We start from the raw sequence: 27,753 nt of genomic DNA, 5'->3' as shown, positions 1-27,753 counted from the left end.
TTATGGGGAAAGGAGCTTAAGTCGAGGTAGTTAACAGAAGAAGGGTTTTATTCTACACTGAAGCATTACATTCTGGGTCTCATAATGGACCTAGTAGGTAGCTAGAGAGAAAAAGATTGGCGCTGGGTAGTCGACGGTTGAGAAGAAACAACCTTCAGTCGAGCTCAAGGCTGTACCTGCGGAAAAGGAGAGGAGGCGTGGCCGATGGGCGGGATTTCATTGGCGCTCTTTCCCCCAGCCAAGCATAATACAACTCTCGTATTTTTCCCGGAGTCCTTTGCGGCGGCGGCTGTCTGCTGCTCGCCATATTGTGTTGCTTAGGGGGGAAAGGGGGCTGGGGCAGCCGCTGTCGACCCGCCTCAGCCCTGGCTGCAGGAAGAGGTGGCGGTGCCGACGGTGGGGGAGGTGACAACGACGGACAAGAAAACCGAGCTGTGGGAAGAGAGCGGGCGAGCCAGCGAGACGTAGCGAGCAACGGGGCCGGTGAGTAGGCGGGGGAGAGGGTGCTCAGCTGTGGGGGATGGCTGGGAGGGTGGAGGCTTTCTTCCTCCCACCTCGGAGCTGGTCACCCTGGCGCTCCTTTGGAGCTGTAAATCCTGTGCACGTTTACTTAGGAGTAAGCCCCATTGAACTCAGTGGAGTTGCTTCCAAGTAGGCATTCCTGAGGTCGAGGCGTACAGTCTCTTTCGCCTCCTTTCCCACGACCTTTTTTCTTCTGACGGTTCAGCCCACGCGCCCTCCCCTCCCCCGCACTCTGGGGAACGAAAGGCTGCCATGAGAGCGGTGGTGGTTTTCTTTCTCCCGTCCTTATCTTGTCTTATAGGTGACACGATTCGGGCTGGGAAGATGATGGTGAGCTGATTGTACTTGGGAAAGGTACCTCAAGATGTCAGCGCCTCTCCTTACTCTCTTCCGCAGTTCCCGTGGTTGCATTCACGTGCACAAAGCTCGAGACTAGAGGAATTATTCAGTTCTCTTGTACAGTGCTGTTTGCAAGTGCAGCAGTACGCGTGCTTGCGGATGGACGGGTTGAGTAAGAGTCCGCGATCTCTTTTAAAGAGAAAGCTGTACTTCATTGTGGCTTGTCACTTCTCTCTTCTGTGAACAGTATGCTAAGGATGCCTTCAGAGTATCTACTGTGTTAGTGGAAATGTAGGAAGAGTTAGAGTTTCTAGCTTGGTATCTGTAGTTTATAGAATAACTGTTAATATGAACATAGCCTGACTGAGCCTTGTTTCCCGTGATGTGCTGGAACTATAGTTGCTTAGAGGCCCCATAATTTAAAGGGATGTCTCCTGTGAGTTCTGAGCTCTCACAGAATCCCAAGGAAGATGTGGGATGTCCCAGCTCAGAGCCTCTCTAGAGCTCCTAGAATAGGAGACTCTCTGAAGTGTTTCAATACGACAAGGATGTCATTTCATTTATGTGTCTCTAGGCTTATCGGAAGAGTAAAATGGCTCTGTGATTATGTGTATGTTTAAAGTGGTATTGGTGTGTTTTTCTTTAGAATACTCAAACAAATTGATTCATGGTTAAACTGGATGAGATGGGAGATCTGTGATTAGATGTCTTGTAGTTTTTAAAAATATAAATCCTTTAAATGGTTAAGTGTTTGGTCAAAAAACATTTGCTTAGTTGAACAAATAATAACAAACAAAAAAGATACTGTAACCCAGTGGGGAACCTGTCCACATGGTTTTGGACTACTATTCCTGTCCTCCCTGATAATTGGCTTTTACCCTGCAACAGCAGGACCATCCCACAGTTCAATCTTTTAAAAAGTTGGGAAATTGTATTCAACATTGCATGAACTTATATCCTGCTCATGTAAGTATAGTATTTGCAAGTACAGTAGTGCGTGTACTCAAGCAAGTCCCCCACTGAAGTTCCCACTACACCACCTTCATAAAGTCCCTTCAGAGGAATGGGGAATGTATCAAATGTTGGCTGAGTTACATGGGGTTGCAGTAGGAGGGGGAATCTTCCAAACTGGGTAGTAGATTTTTGTGGTCCACCAGCACAGGATTATTCTGTCTCATTTCGGGCAATTCTCCAACTGCAGCACTTTAAAAGTACATCCCACAATGTTGGTAAATCTCATCTCGACCCTCTAGAGAGGCTTTTTTGGGGTGCTTGGGACTGAAGGGAGAGGAAAAGATTGCTTGTGTGAACTTGTCCTCCATGTGCACAATGTTGGATATCTCCCAAAAAAATTGCAACAAATAAAGCAAAGTAATAATGTCTACTAATAAAAACAAGAAGTATCACTTTAAAAGGGACTTGTGCTAAGCAGGTAGTGAGACAGTTCTTCAGGCATAATTAACTTAATGGAATATTTGACTGTGGTCAAATAACAGTGGCCAACTGACAATATCTGATCACTCAATTGAACAAAATGCTATCCCTACTTAAAAGATCTGTGGAAAGAATCAGATGGGGGGAATTAACCCTCCTCACCCCATGCCATCTTCTCCAATCTAAATATCCTCAGACTAGTATTTGTCCCAAGGGGGAAACATGTCCATGATGCAAAAATGCAGAACTATTTATTTATTTATTTAATTTAATTTATATACCGCCCTAAGCCCAAGGGCTCTCTGGGCGGTGTACATACAATAAAGCAATCAAAATATATAAATACAATAATACAATAAAATCAAACCAACAAAGGTAAACAAAATAATCAAACAGTAGCAAAATACATCAAATACATATACTATTACGCATTAAAATGCCTGGGAATATAAAAAGGGTTTCACCTGGCGCCGAAAAGATAGCAGCGTCGGCGCCAGGCGCACCTCATCAGTGAGACCGTTCCACAGTTCGGGAGCCACAACCGAAAAGGCCCTATTTCTAGTCACCACCCTCCGAGCTTCTCGATGGGATGGTACTCGGAGGAGGGCCTTAGATGTTGAGCGCAGTGTACGGGTAGTTTCATATTGGGAGAGGCGCTCCACCAGGTGTTGCGGTCCCATGCCGTGTAAGGCTTTATAGGTCAAAACCAGCACTTTGAATTTAGCCCGGAAACAAATAGAAAGCCAGTGCAGACGAGCCAGAACAGGTGTGATATGAGCGGACCTTCTTGTCCGCGTCAACAATCTGGCCGCTGCATTCTGGACTAACTGTAGTTTCCGAACTGTCTTCAAGGGCAGCCCAACGTAGAGCGCATTGCAGTAGTCCAATCTAGAAGTTACCAGAGCATGAACGACTGAGGCGAGGTCGTCACTGTCCAGATAGGGACGTAGCTGGGCTACCAATTGGAGATGGTAAAAAGCATTCCTTGCCACTGAGGCTACCTGAGCCTCAAGAGACAAGGAAGAGTCGAAAAGAACTCCCAAGCTACGAACCTGTTCTTTCAAGGGGAGTGTAACCCCATCCAGAACAGGGTGAACATCCACCATATGGGCAGAGAAGGCACTCACTAACAGCGTCTCGGTCTTGTCTGGATTAAGCTTCAGTCTGTTAGCTCCCATCCAATCCATTATTGCGGCCAGGCAATGGTTTAGTACGTTAACAGCCTCACCTGAAGAAGATGAAAAGGAGAAATAGAGTTGCGTGTCATCAGCGTACTGGTGACAACGCACTCCAAAACTCCTGATGACCGTACCCAGCGGCTTCATATAGATGTTGAAAAGCATGGGGGACAGTACCGATCCCTGTGGGACTCCACAATGGAGAGTCCAGGGTGTTGAACAGTGTTCCCCAAGCACTACCTTCTGTTGATGACCCACCAAGTAGGAGCGGAGCCACTGCCAAGCAGTACCCCCAACTCCCAACTCTGTGAGTCTCCCCAGAAGGATACCATGGTCGATGGTATCAAAAGCAGCTGAGAGATCGAGGAGAATCAACAGGGTCACACTCCCCCTGTCCCTCTCCCGACAAAGGTCATCATACAGGGCGACCAAGGCTGTTTCGGTACCAACCCCAGGCCTAAAACCGGATTGAAACGGATCAAGATAATCAGTGTCATCCAAGAGCCCCTGGAGCTGGCCGGCCACCACCCGCTCCAGAACCTTGCACAGGAACGGAACATTCGCCACAGGTCTATAGTTGTTCAAGTTATCTGGGTCCAAGGAGGGTTTCTTCAGGAGTGGTCTCACTACTGCCGCTTTTAGGCAGTCAGGGACCACTCCCTCTCGCAAAGAGGCATTGATTACCTCCTTGGCCCAGCCGGCGGTTCCGGTCCTACCAGCTTTCACCAGCCAAGAGGGGCAAGGATCCAGCACAAACGTGGTCGCCCGCACCAGTCCAAGGATCTTGTCAACATCCTCAAGCTGCACCAACTGAAACTCATCCAATAAATGAGGACAAGACCGTGGTTTGGATGCTTCATTGAATCCAACTGCTATAATATTGGAGTCTAAGTTCCGACGAATGCAAGCGATCTTATCTTGGAAGTGTCCAGCGAACTCTTCACAGCGGGCTACAGATGAATCTATAGTATCCCAAGGGCCAAGATGTAAAAGCCCTCCTACAGTTTTAAAAAGCTCCGCTGGGCGGGAGAGTGATGCCTTAATACTGGCAGCAAAATATCTCTTTTTTGCTGCCCTCACCGCTGCTGTATATCGCTTAGAGCAGGCACTTACCAAGGCATAATTGCATTCGTCAGGAGTCCACCTCCTTACTACTTTAACTACTCCTTAAAGGGCCTTGTTTGCTGTCTTTATATCAGGAATGGGGAACCATTTTCATCTTGAGAGCATTGGCAAACTTCTGGGGGCCACATACCAGTGTTGGGTGAAGTCAGACACAAAACTGGGTGGAGCAATACAGTACAAATTTTATTGTACGACCACAGACCCAATAAGAGGGTGGAGCAATGGATTTGTTCCCTGCCTTTGTACAGTAGCCTACATTTTAGCTATGCAAAAGTCAGACTTTCTACACACTTGCCCCCCATACACATCCATCATACAGGCAAGCAAAAGGCATTATGACAGTTCAAGGACATATTGGAGGCAGACAAAAGCACTTGAGGCAAGCATGGAACAGGGCCAGTTAGAGGTGTAGTCTGGGGAGGAGGCATGGGCTATGAAGAGCCCCAAGGACAGAAAGAGAAGCCCGGAGGGCCACATTTGATTGCCAAGCCTAAGTATCTCCATCACTGCTTTACATGAATTGCTACGCCCCATCAGGCAATACACCCAGATAAGTGACTTATGGAGAAATAGCAGGTGAGTTTCTTGGAGGGTTTATCGTTCTTAAAAGTTAACACATTTTACGTGCAAGAGTAAAGTGCATCTCCAAACTTAATTCAGAAGTGCCTCACCTATTGGAAATGAGAGTGACACTTTTGTAAACAAATCATAACTGATCAATGCTGCATTCTTGCATTTCCTTCTAAAGAAAACCATTTTCAGCTATAACTTATTCATCCAGTTAGGTGATTCTAAAAAGTTACAGAGAAAGCTTCAGTATAGTATTCAAAGTTTAATTTTTCAAAATTGCTGCTATTTGTTCTGTGGTCTAATTTTACTGATTTATTGGTTTAAATGGGTAAAATTGTGTTTTTTTTCTGGATTTTTTTAAAAAAGTAGTTGTTTCTATTTAAGGTAATGAACAATAAAAATGGTATAAAAGTTTTTGTTCCTTTGATTATGTGATAGGCTGGTGAAACAATTTGGTATGACTTTGCTCTTCCCTTTTTGTGTACTATTCTGTAAACACTGATGCATCATAACTTAAGTGGGGAGAAGTTTGCTGATGCACTTTATTTAGGTGCAATAAATCGAGAATAATTTGTCTGAAAAGTTTCAAGATCTTCCCTTGCCCCCAGACTCAAACAATCCATGATGCAACTCCATCTCCATATCAAACAGCAAAAATAGGAGTGGGATATGTTGATGAAATAGCCTGTACCCAAAATAGACACCTATTCACCTGTGCAACCATTATGAACTAATTAGGAGAAATATATGAATCAGTATTGAATGGTCTGGCTTCTGTTCACATTTGGCTCCTATAATCACTAGAAAAAGAAAAGACTGTGTCAGTAGGACAGCTGCTTAAGGATAGCTGTGTCATGAGTGAAGGCACAGGAGTATTCCAGCAACTAGAGCATGGTGACTAAAGTTGCCATTGAAATGAAATTCACAGGAATCATGCTTGGGTGAATGTTTTTTTTTGGGGGGGGGAATCCTTTCAATGCTACTAATGAAATACCTCCATGATGCAATCCTGTAAACTCTTATGTGTCTGGTGTTTTGGGTGGGAGTGGAGGTAGGTGGCTTTAGTATATTTGGGGAAAGACTTCTTTCTCAAACTTTGTCACGTGAAAAACAAGCATCTTGAGGCTCCCCAGCAAGCGTCACTGTCTGTCCATCTGACCTCTCTCTCAGGGTTTCTGTGAAGGTGAAATGGATAAGAAGGAACCTTGTTTGCTCCTTGTACAAAGGGCAGGATAAAATGTAATAAATAAAAGCTAAGGGTCACTTCATGCAATGCATTTTGTACTTTGGTAGTTAGTTTCCACATACAGAGTAAGTGCGTACAAATAAAGCTTTAACTGTAGTTTCCATAATATAAATTATAGCTTCCCTCCCCCCACTTCAAAATCTGCAAAAATTTAAAGCTTGGTCCCTTCCCAGGCATTGCTTATACTTGAAAGCAAAGAGTGCAACTTACATGTGGGAGTTGGGGAGTACTCCTGGATTCCAGCTTGTCACTGGAGTCTCAATGGCTTCTGTGGCTAGGAGTGCTTATGCCCAGCTTAAGCTGGTGCACCAGTTATGGCCATTCCTAAACCAAGATAGCCTGGCTTCAGTTGCCCATACATTAGTGACCTGCTGCTTGTAATGCACTCTGTGTGGGGCTGCTGTTGAAGATGGTCTGGAGGCTGCACCTAATGCAGAGTGTGGCTGCTAGGTTGGTAAGCAGGGCAGCCTGATAGGACCATATGTCGCCAATCCTGAAAGCTCCGCATTGGCTGCTGGTAAGCTACTGAACCCAAATCAAGATGTCAGTGCCAGCATACAATGCCATAAATGGTTTGGGACCCAAGTACCTAAAGGAGTGACTCCCCCAGTATCAACCATCTCAAGTCCTATGATCGCAGGGGGGGGCCTTGTCGGTGGTGCCACCTCTCTGGCTGCTGCCCAGTTGGTGTTGACCTGAGACAGAGCCTTTTTTGGTGATGGTTCCTCATCTGTGGAATGCCCTCCCTGGTGAGGTGTGCCTGTCTCCCTCATTGATTTTCAGGAAACATTTAAAAACGTTCCTGTTTATCCAGGCATTTGATTACTGGAAATACCCCAATAACTGTGGGGGTAGGTGATTGCTTTTAAATGCTTTCAAATGTTTTTAATTGTTTCTAATTGTTTTAAATATGTTATTATTTGATTTTTAAATGGTACTGTGTTTTTTTGATGTTTGTCACCTTCGGCTCCTTTGGGAGGAAGGGCGGGATACAAATTCAATAAATAAACAATATGGGGATGCTCTTAATAATGACTGTTGTTTGCATATTTTATACTGGGAATTGCTTTCAGAGTTCTGTGCAGTATATGAATTGGTCCTAACAAAGAAAATATAATTTCTCCAGGCACGGGCTAACTAGATGGATGGAATATGAAGAGAGCATTATTTATGTTATTTAAGTTGTTTATATTCCAACCATCCAGTCTTTCCACTTGCAGGGCAGCTTGCACAAAATAATAAAATTAACAACTATTCAAATGCAATTAAAAATGTGTGTGCTTCATGAGCATCAAGAAAGGAATGTGGGAAGAAAACAAAATCCTGCGACACCATAGCATTTCTCCTTGAGTTCCTAGCACCAGTCAGTACAGTGAAATACATGTCTGCAGTGGGCTTTTCAGACCCAGTCAAAGTCATTCATTCAGCACATCACCCCCCACCCCTAAAGCCATGTTTTGCACTGAGCTCATGGGAGCAGTTGCTAAACTAGCAGCACAGTGTTTTAATTGTGGCAACTTACCTTAGATTAGGCTTCATATCCTATGTTCCCAATACTGGGAAACATCAGGATCCTGGACCTATTATATTAAGGAGATTGCTTTATGATGATTATTAGCCAGGATGGCCATATGCAACCTTCCTTTTCAGAGGTGGTATACCTCTCCCCAAATGCTGGAGAGAAATTGGGAAGGGTCGTTACCGTCATATCCTGCTTGCAAGCTTTCTAGAGGCATGTCAGCATGTTTTAATGCTTTTGGAATGTGTTACAGTGTGGAAGGAGTTATATCCCCCCCACAGTACCCCACCTGTGAGTAGTAAAATTTTTTTCTACAGTTTGAAGAATTTGGAAAAAGAGAAATGAAATAAGAGACAGTAAGTTTTCAGAGAGTTGGTCTATGCCTGATCACGAAAATGCTATATTCTGTACAGTACACTGCAGCAAAGATATGTGTTGTGGGAAAAAGGGAATCGAAAATGTACAAGATTATTTTTGGCAGATATTTGCTTAACAAATTTCACATGTATGGAATATGGTTGGTTGTTTTTATAATGTAAGATTTATTTATTTTTCCTTAATGTAATGCCTCCACGCTGTTTAGAAAATTTTATATATCACACTGTTATAGGAATTTTGTTGCCCGAGTATTTTTTGTACCTGTTGAAAGCCTCCCACCAGAAGCTGGATACCTTTGAAGGCATGGATAAGGCAACCTAACTCACACAGTCTCTCACCCTGAGAAGTGGGGGCGTGAAGGCTCCCAAAGCATACAAACAACATTTTGTTGCAGGGCATCACTTATATACTGTAACAACAAACTCAATTCTCTGAATGCCTGTCCTTATGCTGTCAAAACGGCACCATCCACATACAAGGAAGAAGTATCAGCAGGGTTGAGGAAACCCCAAGGTTTCCAGAAGAAGACAAAGTTTTAGAAAAATAACCTTTGGGGGGAACCCCAAAACAGCCCAGTAATGATGGAGCATTCTCAGTGGACATGAAATGCTGTTTGGTTAGTGGGGGTGGAATTGCTAACCAGGAGGAATGGGGTGGCTGGAACCCTGAACAAGAATGCTCCACATTGCAACATGTTTGTTGCATGAAACACTTGTAGATTCAGGTTATTTTTGTTATGTGTGATAGCCTAATACAGTCTTTGCTGACCTGATGACCGCCAGATGTTTTGGACTATGACCATGCTGACTGAGGTTGATGGGAGTTGTAATCCAAAACATCTGGAGGGTACCAGGTTGGTGAAAGCTGGCCTAGTGCAACCTTTTAGGAAAAATGAAAACCTGTTTGTAAATCTTGGCTTGAACTGCAACACTTGGGCTCATCTGTACACAGGTCCTCTGTAACTGCTAGCAGTTCTTAATTTTATTGAGCTGATACTGTACGGTAGGGCCCCGCTTTACGGCGTTCCGCTTTAAGGCGTTCCGCTGATGCGGCGGCTTTTGTTTTTAATTTAAAAGCTATTTTTTTCTCTTTTGCAATGTTTTGCGCCGTTTTCGCGTCATTTTTGTGCGACACGGCCCTTTAAAGTCGATGGGGTTCCGCTTTACGGTGTTTTCCGCTTTATGGCGGGGGTCCGGAACAGAACCCATCGTATAAGTGGGGCCCTACTGTACTCAGTTTAGTGATGGAGCATTTTGGGAAGAGGAAGGGGTCAGACTTCAGATGAATATTTGGGATGCTATAATACTTACTCAGCAAAGATCCTTACAGGCCCTCCTCCCATATACCTTTGTGCTTCTTCATGAAAATATTCCTTGGCTTCTTGCCCCTGGGCTCATAGGATCGTTCTGCATGCTCTTCTATTGCTGTGAGTGCCTCATATTGGACTTTCCCTTAATTTATTATATATTTTGGAAAGTTGTTTGTGTGTTTGCTATGAATTTGGACACCTCTTAAAATACCCTAATTAAATTTTGCATGATGGTTCCTGAGATCAAGAAGCAGGTTTTTGTCTGTGTTTCAAAATAACTGGATGCCATTTTGAATCAAGAATGCAGAGTGAACCTTTCAAAACTGCATTGATGTTAACCACTGATTTACCAACTTTTGGTTTCTTAGAATTCCTGAGCAACACCAGGTGCAAGGCTGCTAGTTGCTAATAACATGAGGATCTTCATCCTGCCATTACTTGAAATAAGTGAAGCCTCTATGATGACTGTTGCCTTAATAATAATAATAATAATAAATAATAAAATTTTATTTTTAGGCCGCCTATCTGGCCGAATCAACGGCCACTCTAGGCGGCGTACATAGATTAAAATAAGATACAACATATAAATACAATTATAACATCAGTCTTCAGTTAATCAGCCCACCCACATCTGTACGTTATAAAACTAAAATTACCTAGGAATCCTGTATGCCCGCTGAAACAGCCACGTTTTTAATCCTTGGCGAAAACCTACCAGGGAGGGGGCATGGCGAAGGTCATATGGGAGAGAGTTCCAGAGGGTGGGGGCCACAATCGAGAATGCCCTCTCTCTGGTCCGTACCAGCCTAGCTGTTTTCACTGGTGGGACCGAGAGAAGGTCTTGTGAGGCTGATCTCGTCAGGCGGCATATTTGGTGATGCTGGAGACGCTCCTTTAGATAAACTGGACCGAAACCATGTAGGGCTTTAAAGGTTAACACCAACACCTTGAATTGGGCTCGGTAGACAACTGGTAGCCAGTGTAGATCTTCTAGCACTGGAGTGATATGATCCCGGTGGCGGCCGTTCTTGATCAACCGTGCCGCCGCATTCTGTACCACTTGTAATTTCTGAACCGTCTTCAAGGGTAGCCCAGCGTAGAGCGCATTACAGTAGTCTAAGTGAGAGGAGACCAGGGCATGCACCACCCGCAGAAGCAGATGGACCGGAAGGTAGGGTCACAGCCTCTGTATCAGATGTAATTGATACCAAGCTGCCCGGCTCACTGCTGACACCTGAGCCTCCATGGACAGCTGGGAGTCAAGAATGACCCCGAGGCTGCGAACCTGGTTCTTTAGGGGCAATTTTACCCCATTCAACACCAGGTCAATGTCTCCTAATCTTCTCTTGTCTCCCACAAGCAGTACCTCGGTCTTGTCAGGGTTCAGTTTCAGCCTGTTTCCTCCCATCCATTCACTTACGGACTCTAGGCACTTGGAAATAGTATCCACAGCCAACTCTGGTGAGGACTTAAATGAGAGATAGAGCTGAGTGTCATCTGCATATTGGTGGCACTGCAACCCAAATCTCCTGATGATGGCCCCCAGCGGCTTTACATAGATGTTAAACAGCATGGGAGAGAGGATAGAACCCTGTGGCACACCACAATTAAGAGGCCAAGGGTCTGAAACCTCCTCTCCCAATGCCACCCGTTGGTGCCTGTCAGAGAGATAGGAACGGAACCACCATAGAACAGTGCCTCCAATTCCCATTCTCTCCAGGCAATCCAAGAGGATACCGTGGTCAACGGTATCGAAAGCCGCTGAGAGATCCAGGAGGACGAGGAATGAGTGTTCTCCCCTATCCAACGCCCTCCTCAAATCATCCACCAGAGCGACCAAGGCTGTTTCAGTTCCATGACCTCAGTTCCATGACCAGTCCTGAAGCCCGATTGGAATGGATCTAAATAATCTGCTTCCTCCAAGTGTGTCTGTAACTGTTTGGCCACCACAGGTTCGATCACCTTGCCCAAAAATGGTAGATTAGAGACTGGGCGAAAGTTGTTCAGATCTTGGGGATCCAGGGAGGGCTTTTTCAAGATGGGCTTTATTACCGCCTCCTTGAGGGCAGATGGCAATGCACCCTCTTCCAAGGAAGCATTTACCACCGCCTTGATCCCTTCACTCAGTCTCTCTTTGCAGCCCACAATGAGCCACGTGGGGCAAGGGTCAAACAAACAGGTGGTCGGTCTCACAGTAGAGAGCACCTTGTCCACATCCTCAGAGGGAAGAGGCTGAAACCGATCCCACCGGACTGGATAGCAACTGGCCGTCTCTGGCCTGCTTCCTCTATCTACGGCGTACGGAATCGAGCTCTTTAGGCAATCGATTTTATCAGCAAAATGTTTTGCAAATGCGTCACAGGAGGCTTTAGAGTGCTCCATGGGTTCCTGCGCAACTGGACTGACCAGGCTACGGACCACTTGGAACAACCTCCTGGGACAACATTCTGCGGATGCAATAGAGGCAGCAAAGAAACCTCTCTTTGCTGTCTTTGTTGCCACTTGGTAGGCCGCTATCGCAACTCTAACCAGTGTCCGATCGTCTTCGGAGCGAGATTTCCGCCACCGGCGTTCTAGTCGTCTCACCTCCTGCCTCAGACCCCGCAAACGTGGTGTATACCAAGGTGCGGTTTGAGTTCTATTCGGGGGGAGAGGACGTTTCGGAGCCACCCGGTCTATCGCCCCGGTGATCTCCCTATTCCACTCTGTCACCAGGGTTTCGACCGGGCGACCTTCAGACAGCTCCAAGTCTCCCAGCGCAGTCAGGAATCCTTCTGGCTCCATCAGGCGTCTGGGGTGGACCATCCTAATAGGTCCCTGTCCCCTGCGGAGGGTGTGCGGCAATAAGAGGTCCATGTTCACCAGATAGTGATCTGACCATGACACGGGGTTCGAAGAAATAGCCCCCATTTTCAGAGCACTGCCTCCCCCTCCCGAGACAAATACAAGGTCGAGAGCATGAAGGGCTACATGGGTGGGCCCAAAATTACTAAGGTGCAGTTCCCAGGAAGTCATGGTTTCCATGAAATCCCGAGGGGCTCCTATGAGATCCGTCTCGGCATGCAGGTTAAAGTCCCCCAAAACCAAAAGGTTAGGGGAAAGTGTACAACCTTAGACTACTCTAAACAATACAATGACAGTTCATTGAAGTGGGAGCAGGTGATCCCCTGGAGCCCTGGGCGTAGATAATAGCAGTATTTTTAATTAGTGGTGGTCACAAGACTGCATTTTTTGGACATTGCAGTTTAAGGGGCATTTATATATATTGTTAAACATTGTCATCTTAGCTGAGAAATTTCTTATAAGTGAGTACTTTGTCATTACAAATGCTTGCATATTTGTATGATGGAGACATGGGGAAATGTGAAACTCCATTCACCTTGTTAAAACTTACTAGTTTCTGCTGAGAAATATAATAATATTTTTATGACTTAATTAAGATTGCCATAATCGTGCTCCTAATTTTCTGCCTTGCCATAAGGAATTTTGCCATTCCTGTTAATGATAATTTTGGAGGTAGATGCATTTTCTGTAGATAATCAGTGCTTAACATTGATAGAAAACAGGGGCTAATAAAGAATGAAAGGGAATTTGAGAAGGAAACCATATGCAGTGTTTTAGACTCTAAGCCATTTTAATAGAACTGACAGATTAAAAAAAAAAACCCTACGGTGTTACCAGTTTGTAAAATTTGTTAGTTGGCTGGTGCAGGTCTTCCTAATAAAAATCATATAAATTTAATAACTAATAATAATAATAAAGATGTTGTAAAGATTTTTTTAGTGCTTAATCTGTTTGCTGCCCTGGGCTTCCTTTGGGAGGAAGGGCAGGATATAAATTTAATAATTAATAAATAATAAATAAATATAATAATAAAGAGACAATCCTACTGTCTTTTCATGTGAAGCCTGGGGGCAAGATAAGGACTATGTCTTAGAACACTTTTGATTAACTTAGGCTTATTGATTTCTTAATATCTGTGAGCAGGGGTCCACAAGTTTTGGCTGGACTTGGTAGTCAGCCACAAGTCCTCTAAATGTGCAAAAGAACTGGGGGAGGGGAGAGACCTGTTGCTCACAACCCAGACCCTCAATTGGCAAATACTAAGAACGGCCAAAGTCAGTTGATTCCTGCACCTGTAGGACATGTGGGAATCATTCTTTCACTTAATTATGGGTTTTGAGGGCGGTCAGAAGTGTCGAGATCTTTAGGAAGGCTATTCCTAAAGGGATTGCTATTGCTTTGGGTCAGAAGTGGCGAGAGAGTTATATTACTGCTTTTGATAGGGCCAAGCTTTCAGGATGAAGTGAGACAACGATCCCACACCTTCCCGAGTCCTCTGGAAGAGAATAAAAGGGCCAGGGTTGATCACTCACTCCTTGCAGGGCTATGTAGATATTCGGAAGCAGTGAAAATCTATTTGTATTTCTCAGTGTTTGTGGCAGGCTCTGCAAATTAGCTGCCTTGAAGTTTATTGATGCAGTTAGCAGATTTCAAAATTATCTTCAATAGAAAGTTAGTGGAAAAATATTAGCGCATGGCATGGTTATAGGAGTAAAATACTAAAAGGGGTTAAGCAGCTGTAGACTGCTTAAAAAGTTACAAGATATCCAATTTAAAGTTGTAGATTACAAAATTAATCACACTATTTTGTACCTTTACACTCCAGCGTTCCTCTCTGTACTGCATCTGCCCCTTATCCTCAGGCTGAGTACTTAGCTTGCATTACAGCATCAAAATAAAGATGTAATCAAAATTTGAGTGGACCTGTACCTGAACATGCTATAAGCATACAAATGTACGCAAGTAGTTGTCACACAGGTGCAGTCAGATATACTTTTGGCGGGTTTTAATGATGGAATAAAGTTATAAGCCTATAAAAGCTGCTGGGTATGAATGATGTTGAATTAGGTAATCTTTCATCTTCCCATGAGGAAGTAAAACAGAAAAAGTTGGGGCTTGTTATACACATGAGACTGATTCTCTGTAAAAGGAACGAGAAAGTTCCATATGTGGGATCTCTGGATCTTTCTTCATCTCTCCCCCTGCACCTTGTGTTCCTCTGCCTCAGCCTCTCCAAAACAGTGAGTGAATAGCTTTAGTCAGTAGACTAGGCCAAGACTCTGTCTGCATTGTTTTTTAAATGGGGGCAGAACTATCAACAAGTTGAAAGCTGTGACACATGCTCCATTATGTTCAGCCAAAGATTCCACATGTTCACTGGAGTGACGCTGCAGCATATTGGTGGATATCCCTGTGCTATGGGAACTTATTATGTGAAATGGAAATGATTGAGAATACACGTTAGAACTGGAAATAGTCTGAGGGATGTAGTGAGGTGATCAGTCTTTTCCTCCTGAAGTATGAATCCATTTGTGAATATGCCACAACCAGCATGGCCTATTAAAATGCCTGATTTTGATGTGTGTGCTTTTTCTTTTAGCCATGTCTCAGGCTGTGCAGACGAATGGAACACAGCCTTTGAGCAAAACATGGGAGCTCAGCTTGTATGAACTGCAAAGAACACCACAGGTACTAGAGAGTTGCTTTTTTGTTTACATCTTTGCATAAGTTACAGAAGACGTAGCTTTATTATGAATATGCATTCCCCCATCCCCCAAATTCAGTTAAATTCTATTTTGCCAGCTAGAATGGTGAAACAGAACTCAAATCTGATTTGTACTTGCCAGAAATAAATAAAGCTGATGGATTTGTAACGGAATTTTTTATGGCATTTATAAAAATAGCAACTTCAGTGTGGCCAGGAAATAATTGCCTGAAAATTCTATTTTACTTGCTCATTAGGAAGCAATAACAGATGGCCTGGAAATTGTGGTGTCACCCCGAAGCCTCCACAGTGAGCTGATGTGTCCCATTTGTTTGGATATGTTGAAAAACACCATGACTACTAAAGAATGTCTACATCGGTTTTGCGCAGATTGTATCATCACAGCCCTCAGAAGTGGGTAAGTATGGTGAGATGGTAGATACAAAAACAAAAACCCTCCGTCTGCATTGGTTACAGTACCTTGGGATTCTGGGTACATCATAAAGAACTGCAAAAATAGTTTTTACTTTACTTTTTTCTCCTTCATGCCTCCAAAATTATCTTTATACTACTTAACAGCCAGCGAAGACCTCCAAATCTTAAAATCTTTAGCAAAAGAGGATAAAGAAGCAATTGCAGTTATTACATTTTTATCCCTTTCTGCCTCCAAGGAGTTCATGGAGGCGTGGCTCCTCCATCCCCATTTTATCCCCACAGTCAACTTGTAGTGTAGATTAGTTTGATAATGATTGACTCACAGTCACCCAGATAACTTCATAGCAGGGATCTGAACCCAGGATTTTCTCGCTCAAGGCAAACCCACTATTTGATGACACTATACTGGCAACAAACTTGGTGCTTTTTTCTGACTGCAGAGAAGAGGACCACAAAAGGAGTTGTGTCTCTTCCCTATTATCCTCCTTCCCCTCCAAATCACCAAGCAGTATGTAGGAGTAATGGCAATGAGAGATAAGGGAATGGGATGATCAGCATCTTTATCAGGGTGCTGGACTGCATGGAGAGGTTCAAACCCTACCTCAACATTGTCTACTTTTTGGCCGCCATTGAAATTGGTGGGGTCTTGGGGGACCGCCCAGAAAAATTTGCATGGACGGCTCCATCAATCTAGTGGACTGGAGATTAGTAACCCCTGCTCCACAGTTTCATGCTTCTACCTTTTGTGCCTTTGTCACCAATGTGTAACTCGTGATGTCAACAGTGAAGTGAGTGTTACAAATCTGTTTGCATCAGGTGCTTGGATTCTGAGATGTGCAAAATTGGCTTGTGACTATATCCAATATTGCGAGGCTTAGGTATTTCTTATTTCAAGAAGCTGCCAAGGCCCTATTCCAGACAGCAAACTGTTAACAAAACATGATAAGAAGAGCGTACTTGTGGAATTGGTTTCATCTCTCCTCTTCTCTTCTTAGAAACAAAGAATGCCCTACTTGTCGTAAAAAGCTTGTTTCTAAGAGGTCACTGAGACCAGACCCAAACTTTGATGCCCTTATCAGTAAAATTTATCCAAGTCGTGATGAATATGAGGCCCACCAGGAGAGGGTTTTAGCAAGGATCAGCAAGCACAATAACCAGCAAGCCCTGAGTCACAGCATTGAGGAGGGCCTGAAAATCCAGGCTCTGAACAGGTAAGAGATTCTGAATAGTCAGAAGATAGAAATGGGGGATGGGGGTTGTAGCTTAGTCGTAGAGCACTTGCTTTGTGTGTTGAAGGACCAATGTTCAAACTCCAGTGTTTCCAGTTTTAAAATGTCCGATACCAGGATTTTGAGAGATCCTTGCCTAGGTTTAGAGAGCTGCTGTTACTGTAGATGGTACTGGGCTAGATGGACAACTTACCTTACTGTGTAAGGCAGGTTCATGTGTTTGTGAATTTGAAGTGTGTGAAAGGCATAACTTTTAAACATGGCCCTGCTCATTTTTGTCTTTAATACATTTAATACATTTGCTTCATTTAATGTACTTTTACTGGGAAAATAGAAACTTGCTTTAGCAATGTCTGGGGTTCTAGAGTCCACCACTGCACCAGGACTTGCCCATTTGTGCCTCTTCTACGTTTGGCATTCTGACACTGTGCTTTAGTCCCATCTGAACATTTTGGAAGTTGAGAAAACACCATGTTTACCCATTAATAATGGGACATGCTAGATGGTGGGTCTATGTTGATTGTATCAGCTAGTGGTATGTTTTGAGATTGTGGGAGTCTTACTAAAGTGTGTTCTGGGTATGTTATACTTTGGATATTTGTATTTAGTGAAAGTCTTTAAAAAAGGCTGAACCAGTATTTGATAGCTGGTGCAAGGATGCTGAAAATGACTCACTAAAAAGGTTGCATGACTTTTTATGTATGCTTATTAGGTTACAGAGAGGCAAGAAGCAACAGATAGAAAATGGCAGTGGAGCAGAAGACAATGGTGACAGCTCACATTGTAGTAATGCTTCAACTCACAGTAATCAAGAAGCTGGACCAAGTAACAAAAGGACAAAAACATCTGATGATTCTGGGCTAGAACTGGATAATAATAATACAACAGTTGCCATAGACCCAGTATTGGATGGTGCAAGTGAAATAGAACTAGTTTTCAGACCCCATCCTACACTAATGGAAAATGATGATAGTGCACAGACAAGGTAAATGGTGCTTTGTGGTCTTATTTTAGAAGCTGAAGCGTAAGTGACCTAGGCTTTGGGTGGGGAGTGCTATATGGTGGTTTGTTCAGGATAACCACTTGGAAGTGCTCAGTTGCTGCCCTTCAAATATGTCTGGGATTGTTGTGCTTGTGAATGTTATAACTGCAGCTGGAACTTTTTCTGGTACAGATAAGTAACCACATGGCTTGTCTTTGCTCCTGGTGCAGGTACATAAAGACCTCTGGCAATGCCACAGTTGATCACTTGTCCAAGTACCTAGCTGTGAGATTGGCCTTGGAAGAACTCCGAAGCAAAGGAGAGTCAAATCAGATGAATCTTGAAACAGCCAGTGAGAAGCAGTACACAATTTATATTGCTACAGCTAATGGCCAGTTTACTGTGAGTAGCTAATTGAGCTAAAAACATAATTGGGAAAAATTAAAGTGCTACCATTTTAAAGATACACTTGAGTCCTATTCAGAAATCCTTCTCCATGCTTAGGACTAAATGCATGGAGGGGGAGCAGGACCACATATCTTGGAACTGCTTGCAAAGTCCTGCACAGTCCCCCACAACATCCACACGAGTACCTGCTTGTGTTCAGGTGAACACACACTTCGCCTATGGATGTCAGAGATGGACCTGCTAGGGCATATGCTGCCCTTCCTTGTGTTTAGCAATATTTGTGGAGAATGTCTGAATATGGCTTTGATGAACTTCAGTTTCTGCTGAGGCTGATCTTGTTAACTTGTATGCATTGGCCTGTTAACTAGGAAAAAGAAGCACACAATTATTGTAAAATGTGTGTAAATATGTGGTCTCACTGCTAGAGAGAGAGAGAGAGAGAGAGAGAGGGAGGGAGGGAGGGAGGTATAGCAGCTAGAGTGTTGGACTTAAATTTGAGGGAAACGCAGCTTCAGGCATCTGCTCATCTGCAAGCCTTCTCAGTGGTCATTGGCAGATGTCTCTCTTTGAGCCTCTCCTATTCACGTAATTGTTTTTAAGCTGAGGTGCAGTACTTATTTGAACCTTAGGGCTGTATTCCCTCTTGGCCAATATGCTGGGGCTGCATGTCAGTGACAGCTGTGGACAAAGTGGGGGTGATAACCATCATATACACAGATTGACATGCCTACATATAGCACACATTCTGTCCCCCTCCCCCATGATATTCTGAACTGTTTGAAGGAAGGGCAAATATAATAGATCTATGCTAGAAAACCAGATTCTGTTAATCTTTCTGAAATCCTTATTTATCTTACATTTTGTGTGAGAAAATAACCTGTCCCTTGTTGCATGCTATGCAAGTAGCAAATCTAGCTCAATGGGGAGCTTCAGCCTGTCCTAGCTTCCTGATAATGCATGCATTTATCACACTAGCACATCTTAAGGTGTATGCTTAGTGACTAAAGCAATTCTCACTCCTGGACTTCACTGACACAATTTATTCATAATGTAAGGTTTTGAGACTTATGGCATAAGGCTTGTAAGATTTAGGGTTTATATGGAAATTGAAAACAATAGCAAATGCAGATCTAGTTGAGAGGAAATACATGACATGGTAATTGTCCTATATAGCATATTTATACAAACTGGTCTGTCCTCAGACTGGTAGACCCAAGCCACTGAAGTTGCCTAGTTTGCTTTATGACTTAATTCCTGCTCAAGATGTAAATGTCTTCTGGCCGTAGTTGTCAGGGTATCCTGGGAGGACACATTTGTGTGTAAAATATTAAGCAGAGATAAAATGTGAAACCATTCCTCTCCAAAAAAAGCACAACAAACATCAAGTAACCCCAAGAGCTACGGGCCCTGTAGCCCCTTCCATTGATGAAAGCTCCTTTAAGTGTCTAGCATAATCAAAATATTCAAAGATCAGAAGTGATATAATAGCTCTGCACTTGGGCTGCTGTTCAGTCAGAAGAGCTCTGGAGTTCTGTTACTCTTCCATATTTAAATGAGTAAGTTTAGCATTCATCCTGAGTGCTGAGTTGACAGCTATCCATAAGTAAATGGACACCTTACTACTGATGTAGTACGTGCCATACTCTGCTAGCAAGAATAGTTTTGGGAAAAGATCTCTAGACTTGTGTGGAAATATAGTAAAGCATCCTAACTGTATTTGTAGCTGCTTCTTGCTTCAGAACTGGGAGCGGAGTTGACATCTGGTTTATATTAGACTATTTATAGATTGCTGTGCCTAAACACTATGTCTCCTTAATACTGTTTACAGATCGTGGCATGTCACTGTTTTGTGATTTCCCTTATTCTGTTTGTTTTCAAATGGCAGTAACACTGGTTCCATTTCCAGTTTTGGCACTAATTTTGACTTTGTCTTTAGGTTTTAAATGGCTCCTTTTCCTTGGAGCTGGTCAGTGAAAAGTACTGGAAAGTGAATAAACCCATGGAGCTCTACTATGCACCAACAAAGGAACACAAATAAGACTAACAAAGTCTTTGAGTTGGAACTGTAATTGCTTTTATAGCTTTGGTTTGCTTTAAATAAGCAATGCACCATCCTCTGCATCATGGACAATTGTTGAGATGTGGATTCCTTGATGAATATTCTTATTAGACAGTATTTGGTGTGATATTTAACTTATATTTTTCTCCTCTGGAGGACTGAATGATCTGTACAGCCCACCATTGCTGTCCAATCTACTTTTTGATTTGGTAGCTCTTGTTTCATGTGCATGATCTTACGTGCAATCTTATTTGGGGCATGTCTTCATGCTGATGGGCCTCACAATGGCAGACTTGTGCTAGCACCTTGATAAGTGTTGACAAGGGGCAATAGAGATGGTTGTAAGCTAAAGTACTATTTTGTTACAGCAATGTTAGAGCATATGTGGCCAGAGTAGGTTTGCTAGTAACTGGCTATTTGTGATGCTGGGGGGCCAGAGGGGATATTCACAGCAGTAAGTGAACTCTTTTACATTGCCAATGTAACAAGTTATTCTGTTTTGTTAAATTAAAAAGGTTGCTTACTTGTAATACTGGCTTTGTTCCCAAATAGGCCCCAGCCCTCTGGAGAATGCATACTTTCCCTGCAGCCCTGGTGCACTTCTTTTTCCTCTGCCTTCATCGTGTTAAGGTAATTGGGGTTCTCTTGGCTAAGAACCTGAAATCCACTTCAAATTGTAGCTAAGAGAACCCTAATTAACTTTAACCAAGGTTGATATTGGTGTCAATGTACTGCTTAACAACAGTTCAAGAGTGAGAAGCAATACGCTCTGAGGAGGGAATATAAGGCGGGAGTATATGTTTTCAAAGCTGGCTCACAATTTAACTCTGGTGAGTGGAGCTACTGTAACATATGTATTGATCTATTAGGGATAAAAATATTAGTATTGATACATCGTAAATAGTGATCCTTGCTACTCGCTTGGAGCAGAAACGAAATGAAACTAGAAACTAAATGAAGGCCAACCAATATTTCTGGGCAAACATCCCTCTATACCTGCACACTTTTGAAATTTGTGGAATTCTTGATGTAGAATCTTCAGTGTGCTGAAATGAAAGGCACAAAAAGTGCTTGCACCATACATTTTGCACAGCAAATGTTAAATGAGAAATTTCTTTAAAAATACTACCCCTTTGCCATATTAACAACACTTGGCACTTATTGACTTAAAAATGTTTTTGTTTTTAAATTTCATCTGGGTCAGAACTCTGCATTTATCAGTTTGTGTTGTGTACTCAGGCACTACAATGATTTTGGTCAATCCGTAGTTTATCATCTTTGGCATAAAGGTCACATATTGAGGCTGCCACCAGTTTGTAAGACTGAAGTTCTAGAAAAGGACTTCCTTCCACTGTAATCATCCCACTCCCATTGCAGTATATGGGTGTTTGCCTGTTGTATTGGGAAGGGGAACTGAGTGGAGACAGGAAAGAATGGTCAAACTTTAATGTTTCTCATTAGGGTTAAAATTCTAAATTATGCACTTGAGTGTCTTGCTGTCCCTTAAAACATTGGCCATTACAGAGCCTAGGAAGAAGCAGATGGCTTTCTGCTCTTAACTTCTTTTTAGCCTTGCTGGAAAAGAAAGCTATTTATTACTAAATATTCCCTTTTTGAAGACCACTCCAATATCAGACATTCCTAAATTATGCTAGTGGTTTGTGCCATGAAACTTACAATTACTAAAAGTCGGGGGTGGGAAGGGAAGATGTACTGTTTTGGTTTTCTTCAGTACTTTTGATGTAATGTACAATTTAGATAGATTGCTAGTGCATGTCCACTAAATATAATCAGGTTTCTTTTTATGTGAAAAAATGCTTTTGTATGGGCAAATATCAGCTGCAGCAGAACAAATTTGCATTGTGATTTACCCAAAATAATGTTCAGCCCACATAAAGTGTCTGTAAAATTCTGAAAGCTTATCTACCTAGGGGATATACGGTATTTCCAGCTTAGTGTGGGAGAATGTGAATTTTTACTTCCATGTTACATTGAATTCACTAAGTATATTTACTTTAATACATAAAGTAGCTGTTTTAATCAAACCATTTATTGCACTGTGACTTTTTAGTACTATGACAAAAAACTCTATATTCTAGACGTAACTGCTAGCCCTACAGAAGAGGCAGGATTCTAGGATCCTTCCTTTATGTTCCTCTCAAAGCGCTTGGGATTTGCTTGGGCAGAATCCTTCAGATTTATTTATTTATTTATTATTTGATTTATATCCCTCCCTTCCTCCAAGCAGGAGCCCAGGGTGGCAAACAAAAGCACTAAAAACACTTTAAAACATCATAAAAACAGACATTAAAATACATTAGAACAAAGCAACTTTAAACACTTTTTAAAAAAAGCTTTGAAGAAATCTTCAAAAAAAGGTTAAAAACATATTAAAAACAATTCCAACACAGAAGCAGACTGGGATAAGGTCTCTAATTAAAAGGTTTGTTGAAAGAAGAAGGTCTCAATAGGCGCTGAAAAGATGGTGCCTGTCTAATATTTAAGGGGAGGGAATTCCACAGGGTAGGTGCCACACTAAAGGTCCGTTTCCTATGTTGTGCAGAACAGATCTCCTGATAAGATGGTATCGCCAGGAAGCCCTCACCTGCACAGCACAGTGATTGACTGGGTATATAAGGGATAAGACTGTATTTCAGGTATCCTGGTCCCAAGCTGTATAGGGCTTTGTACACCAAAACTAGAAACTTGAACTTGGCCCAGTGCAATTATTTCAGCAGCAGGGTGACATGTTGGCGATAGCCTGCCCCAGTGAGCAGTCTTGCCACTGCATTTTGCACCAGCTGCAGCTTCCGGACCAACCTCAAGGGCCGCCCCACATAGAGCGTATTACAGTAATCCAGCCTGGAGGTTAGCAGTGTGTGGACAACCGTGGTCAGGCTATCCCAGTCCAGAAACGGCCGCAGCTGTCTTGCCAGCTGAAGGAGGTAAAAGGCACACCTAGCCACTGAGGTCACTTGGGCCTCTAGAGACAAAGATGGATCAAGGTGCGTCCCCAGACTACAGACCTGCTCTTTCAAAGGGAGTACACCACCATCCAAAGCACGCCACTGACCAATTATCCGAAGTTGGGAACCACTAACCCACAACACCTCCATCTTGCTAGGATTCAGACTCAGTTTATTGGCCCTCATCCAGCCTACCACCGAGCCCAGGCAGCAATCCAGGGCTTGCACAGCCTCTCCCAATTCAGATGTTACAGAGAATAGAGCTGGATAGCATCAGTGTACTGCTGACACCTCATCCTAAATCTCCTGATGACTGCTCCCAAGGGCTTCATATAGATGTTAAACAGCATGGGAGACAAGATGGTACCCTGCAGCAGCCCACAGCACATTTGCCAGGGGGCTGAAAGACAATCACCCAATGCTATTCTCTGAAAATGACCCTGGAGATAAGATTGGAACTACTATAAAACAGTGCCTCCGATACCCATCTCACCAAGTCAGTCTAGAAGGACACCATGGTCAGTGGTATCAAAAGCTGCTGACAGATCAAGTAAGAGTAGCAGGGTTGAACTCCCCCAGTCCTTCTCCTGATAAAGTTCATCCATCAGGGCGACCAAGGCCTGAACCCAAACTGGAACAGGTCAAGATAATCTGTTTCATCCAAGAGTACTTGCAATTGCTGTACCACAACCCTTTCAGTCACCTTCCCTAAAAGGGGGTATTTGCGACCGGTTGGCAATTGTTGCAGATCAATGAGTCTAGGGTGGGCTTTTTTAGGAGCGGCTGGATCACCGCCTCTTTCAGGGCGGCTGGTACCATTCCCTCCCCCAATGATGCATTGACCACGCCCTGGATCCACTCGGTCAGACCCCCTCGGCAAGCTTTAATAAGCCAAGAAGGGAAGGGTCGAGAGGACATGTTGCTGGCTGCATCATCACAAACACCTTGTCAACATCATCAGGCCGCATCAACTGAAACTGTTCCCAAGAAGTTGTAGCAGATGTTGCACTGGACACCTCAGTGGGGACTACAGTAGATGTGGATAGGGCATCAAGACTGCTACGGAGGCAAGCAACTTTACCCTCAAAGTGCCTTGCAAACAATTCACAGTGGGCTTCCGAAGGGTCTAAGACTCCATTTCCTGGAGTTGATGTCATCAGACCCAACAATAAGGAAAAGCTGCACTGGACAGCTACTTGAGGGTGCAATGGAAGCAGAGAAGTGGGCCTTTTTCACTGCCCTCACCGCCGCATAGTAGGCACAGTTACGATGTTTTACTCGTGCTCGATCAGCCTCACAGCACATCTTTTGCCAATTGCACTCTAGCCATGGTCCAGCCTGTTTCGTTGCCCTTAGCTCACTGGTGTACCAAGGTGCAAACCGGGCTCCACAATGCCAGAGAGTGTGCTCGGGGGCAACTGTGTCACGAGCAAGACGTGCCTTGCTGTTCCACAGTGTGACAAGGGCTTCAACAGGGTCACCTGCTCTATCTACTGGGAACTCCCCCAGGGCTTTCAGGAATCCAGTGGATTACATTAGTCTCTGGGGGCGGACCATCTTAATCTGTCCACCACCCCTGCAGGGAAGGATCAGAGCTACAAGTCTAAACTTCATTAGGAAGTGGTCCGACCATGACAATGGGATGACATCCACTCCCTATCTCCAGACTATCCCTCCATCTGGAGCAAAAACCAAGTCAAGGGTGGGCCGGTGACAACCCCATGGTCGCCATGGAAGCCATGAAGTCCCAAGCCGGAACCCTAGAGGCAGCCTCAGCATGGACATTGAAATCACCCAGGACTATCGTTCTGGGCTCCTCCAATACCATAGCAGAGATTGCCTCCACCAGCTCAGTCAGAGAAGCTGCCGGGCAGCAGGGTGGACAGTACACCATCAGCAACCCTAGTTTACTGTCTCCTTGGCCAGACATCAGGTGCAGGCCCTCGCAGCCAGCTCCAAGACAGAATGGTTTCCTGGTGTCAGAGATGGAAGTCCTGTAGACTACAGTAACTCCCCCTCCCCATCCCTGCAGTCTGTGCTGGTGTTGCACTGAGTTTCCAGGTGGGCAAAACTGGGTCAGATCAACTCCTCCCAGCTCACCCACCCAGGTCTCAGTAATGCACACCAAATCGGTGCCTTCATCCACAATCAAATCATGGATGAGTATGGTCTTATTGTGTACTGATCTCACGTTAAACAACAATACCCACAGGCCAGTGGGCACAGCAGATGCGCAATGAGGAACCCATTCCATGAGGAGTGGGAGAGAAGAACAAGGCGTAGATAGCACTGCCCTCATCTTCTGTAGTAATTCACTTCTTCCATGGCTATACTTTCCTCTACCCATGATCACTGAAACTGGGGTGGCATCACCCATGTCCCTCCTTACTAAGACTCCTCCTAAACACCTGGTATGGACCGAAGAGCCCATCAACAAACCTATCTGAGCCAATTATCCCAGTCGGCCTCTGCAGGAATTGGGAACAGTCAGACCCACCCAATATTTTCCACACAGGGCACATCTACTGTCTCACACCCAGAGAGGGCCAGCCTTCTGCCAGTTACAGACTCTCACTCTGAAGGCATCTGGCAACTTTCTCCTATCATTCAGTTCACTGTACAGGCTCTCACCCTGCGCAGGAACTACATGAGCCATATGAAAGAAATAGAAGAGGGCAGCACCCTTGTGACTCCCCAAGAGGCTACCCCCTTTGGTGGTGACCCCGCTGGTGGCAGATCCACTGCCCAAGGGCAGCCGGGCTTATATGCCTCCTGACTCAGCCAGGAGCTGATGCAAGAGGTTGCAAGATTAACTGCAGCCTCTCTCTAGAGCCAGAGGCAGGCAGGGGGTCCCAGTCCTTGCAGCACTTACCAGGGTCGTCATCTGTCTCAAAAGACAGCAGCCCAGAGGAGGAAGCACCCAGATGCTCAGACACTCCCAGGGCAGGTCTTCTTCAGTCCCCCTAGTGCTGTAACTGTTACCCAGATGCACCTAAGATGCCAATATAACTGAAATTCAGTGGTATCTTAGGAATCTATTCTCTCCAGTTCCAAGGAAATTATGCTAGCATTTTTAAAAGTAATTTATTCCCTCAAGAAGAACCCTGCTGGTCCAGAAGAAGGGTCCATTTGCTCCAACACCCTGTTTCCAGTTGCTTATGTGTGCCTGTTGCTATCACTTTCATAAGCAGAGTATTTGGAATGGGTGTGATTCTCAAACTAAAAGGCACCCTCTCCCCTAAGCATCTCCAGGGAGGTGTTAGAAATTCCAGAAAAGAATAAAATTTTGAAGCAGGGAGTACCTATTTCTTGACTGGCCAAGTAATCATCCCTTGCAGTGGACTCCTGGTGATCTCTAGGGATTTGTGTGGCTAACTGCACCCTTTAAATTAACATTGGAAAGATGGGATTGTAATTTGGGAGTTTCCTTGGGTGTGCCTTTTAGGAGAAAGTTAAAGAACCTGTTCTATTCTGCTTCAACTACCAGTGTGGGGTATGACTACTCTGCAGCAGCTGCCTGTATTTACACAAGTACATGCAAGGTTATCTGCCTGTTCACATGAGAAACAGATGATTGCCTCTTTGCAATAAAATCTACTTTCACAAACTGAAAACAGGTACTGTTGTATTCCCCCCTTCATAAAGGAAGCCATGAGTAACTGCACATTAACTTCTGTTTATATTGGTGTATTTACAAGTAGTCTGATGCTATATTAGCTGGTACCCTCAAATAGAATTAGTCATGACCTACTTGGGCTTCCTAGAATGATTGGTTTAAAGTCAACTGCTGTTTCCACTGAAAATCAGTAACCTCAGTAAATTTATAACTTTTCCAGAGCTAATCCCATTGAATGATAGAAGAAGTTAAGCACTTAAAAACTTTAACCAAAGGAAGCAGGCAGGCAAAGGTGCTGCAGTTTAAATATAAACATTGTTTAAATATAAACATTGAAAAGTAATCCAGATTTGAGTATTTACAGTTAAAAAGGAGGCAGTACCAAACAAGGCAAAGCTTCAAAATGGTACTGAAAAAATGTGACTCTTATAAAATAATGTGTCCAACATATTTTGGTGAAGTCCAACTTCAGGAGTACTGAATCTTATAAATAAAATAAAACCGCTATACAGATTTATATATATAAAAAGTGAAGAATTCAAGCCTTAAACCTCAACTAATAATAACCAGCATCAGTCACATCTAACATACTTTTCAGTATAAAATACCTTTATATGTACAAATTCTTAAAAGTTACAAATTGACAATAAATATAATCTATTGGCCCTCTTTATATAAATAAAAGAGGAAGGGAATTTAAAAATTGAAGGAATTTCAACAAAAGATTGTTACTTTTGTATTGCAATTTAATTTCAGCGCTTTAATAACTAATCTGGCAGGTTACTTTCATGTTGCCTTACTAAAGAACTAGTCTTTGTTAAGTGTACAATATTTTAGTGTTCCAATAAGTTGTTTATGTGCATTAGAAGTGGCTTATATTATTTGTAGTA

At 43.6% G+C, this 27,753-nt stretch overlaps 1 protein-coding gene across 1 annotated transcript; it reads left to right on the top strand.

Moving 5' to 3' along the window:
• Nucleotides 1-263: 263 nt before the first annotated feature.
• Nucleotides 264-22,326, top strand: RNF2 (ring finger protein 2). Its single transcript, XM_061634044.1, has 7 exons — nucleotides 264-483; nucleotides 15,064-15,152; nucleotides 15,426-15,586; nucleotides 16,599-16,814; nucleotides 17,545-17,817; nucleotides 18,045-18,216; nucleotides 20,159-22,326. Exons 2-7 carry the CDS (start codon nucleotides 15,066-15,068, stop codon nucleotides 20,258-20,260), a joined length of 1,011 nt encoding a protein of 336 aa, XP_061490028.1. The 5' UTR covers nucleotides 264-483; nucleotides 15,064-15,065; the 3' UTR covers nucleotides 20,261-22,326.
• Nucleotides 22,327-27,753: the final 5,427 nt, after the last annotated feature.

Source organism: Rhineura floridana, chromosome 6 (genome assembly GCF_030035675.1).
Source record: "Rhineura floridana isolate rRhiFlo1 chromosome 6, rRhiFlo1.hap2, whole genome shotgun sequence".
Lineage (NCBI taxonomy): Eukaryota > Metazoa > Chordata > Lepidosauria > Squamata > Rhineuridae > Rhineura > Rhineura floridana.
Note: the sequence above shows the minus strand (reverse complement) of the source record. Positions and strands in the feature narration are given on the sequence as shown.

What these genes read in the sequence shown, in the direction of transcription:
- RNF2 (XM_061634044.1), top strand. Translation starts at nt 15,066, where the DNA reads ATGTCTCAGGCTGTGCAGACGAATGGAACACAGCCTTTGAGCAAAACA. An exon ending in GATGATAGTGCACAGACAAG is followed by an intron (nt 17,818 to 18,044) that starts GTAAATGGTGCT and finishes CTCCTGGTGCAG; the next exon opens with GTACATAAAGACCTCTGGCA. An exon ending in CAGCTAATGGCCAGTTTACT is followed by an intron (nt 18,217 to 20,158) that starts GTGAGTAGCTAA and finishes CTTTGTCTTTAG; the next exon opens with GTTTTAAATGGCTCCTTTTC.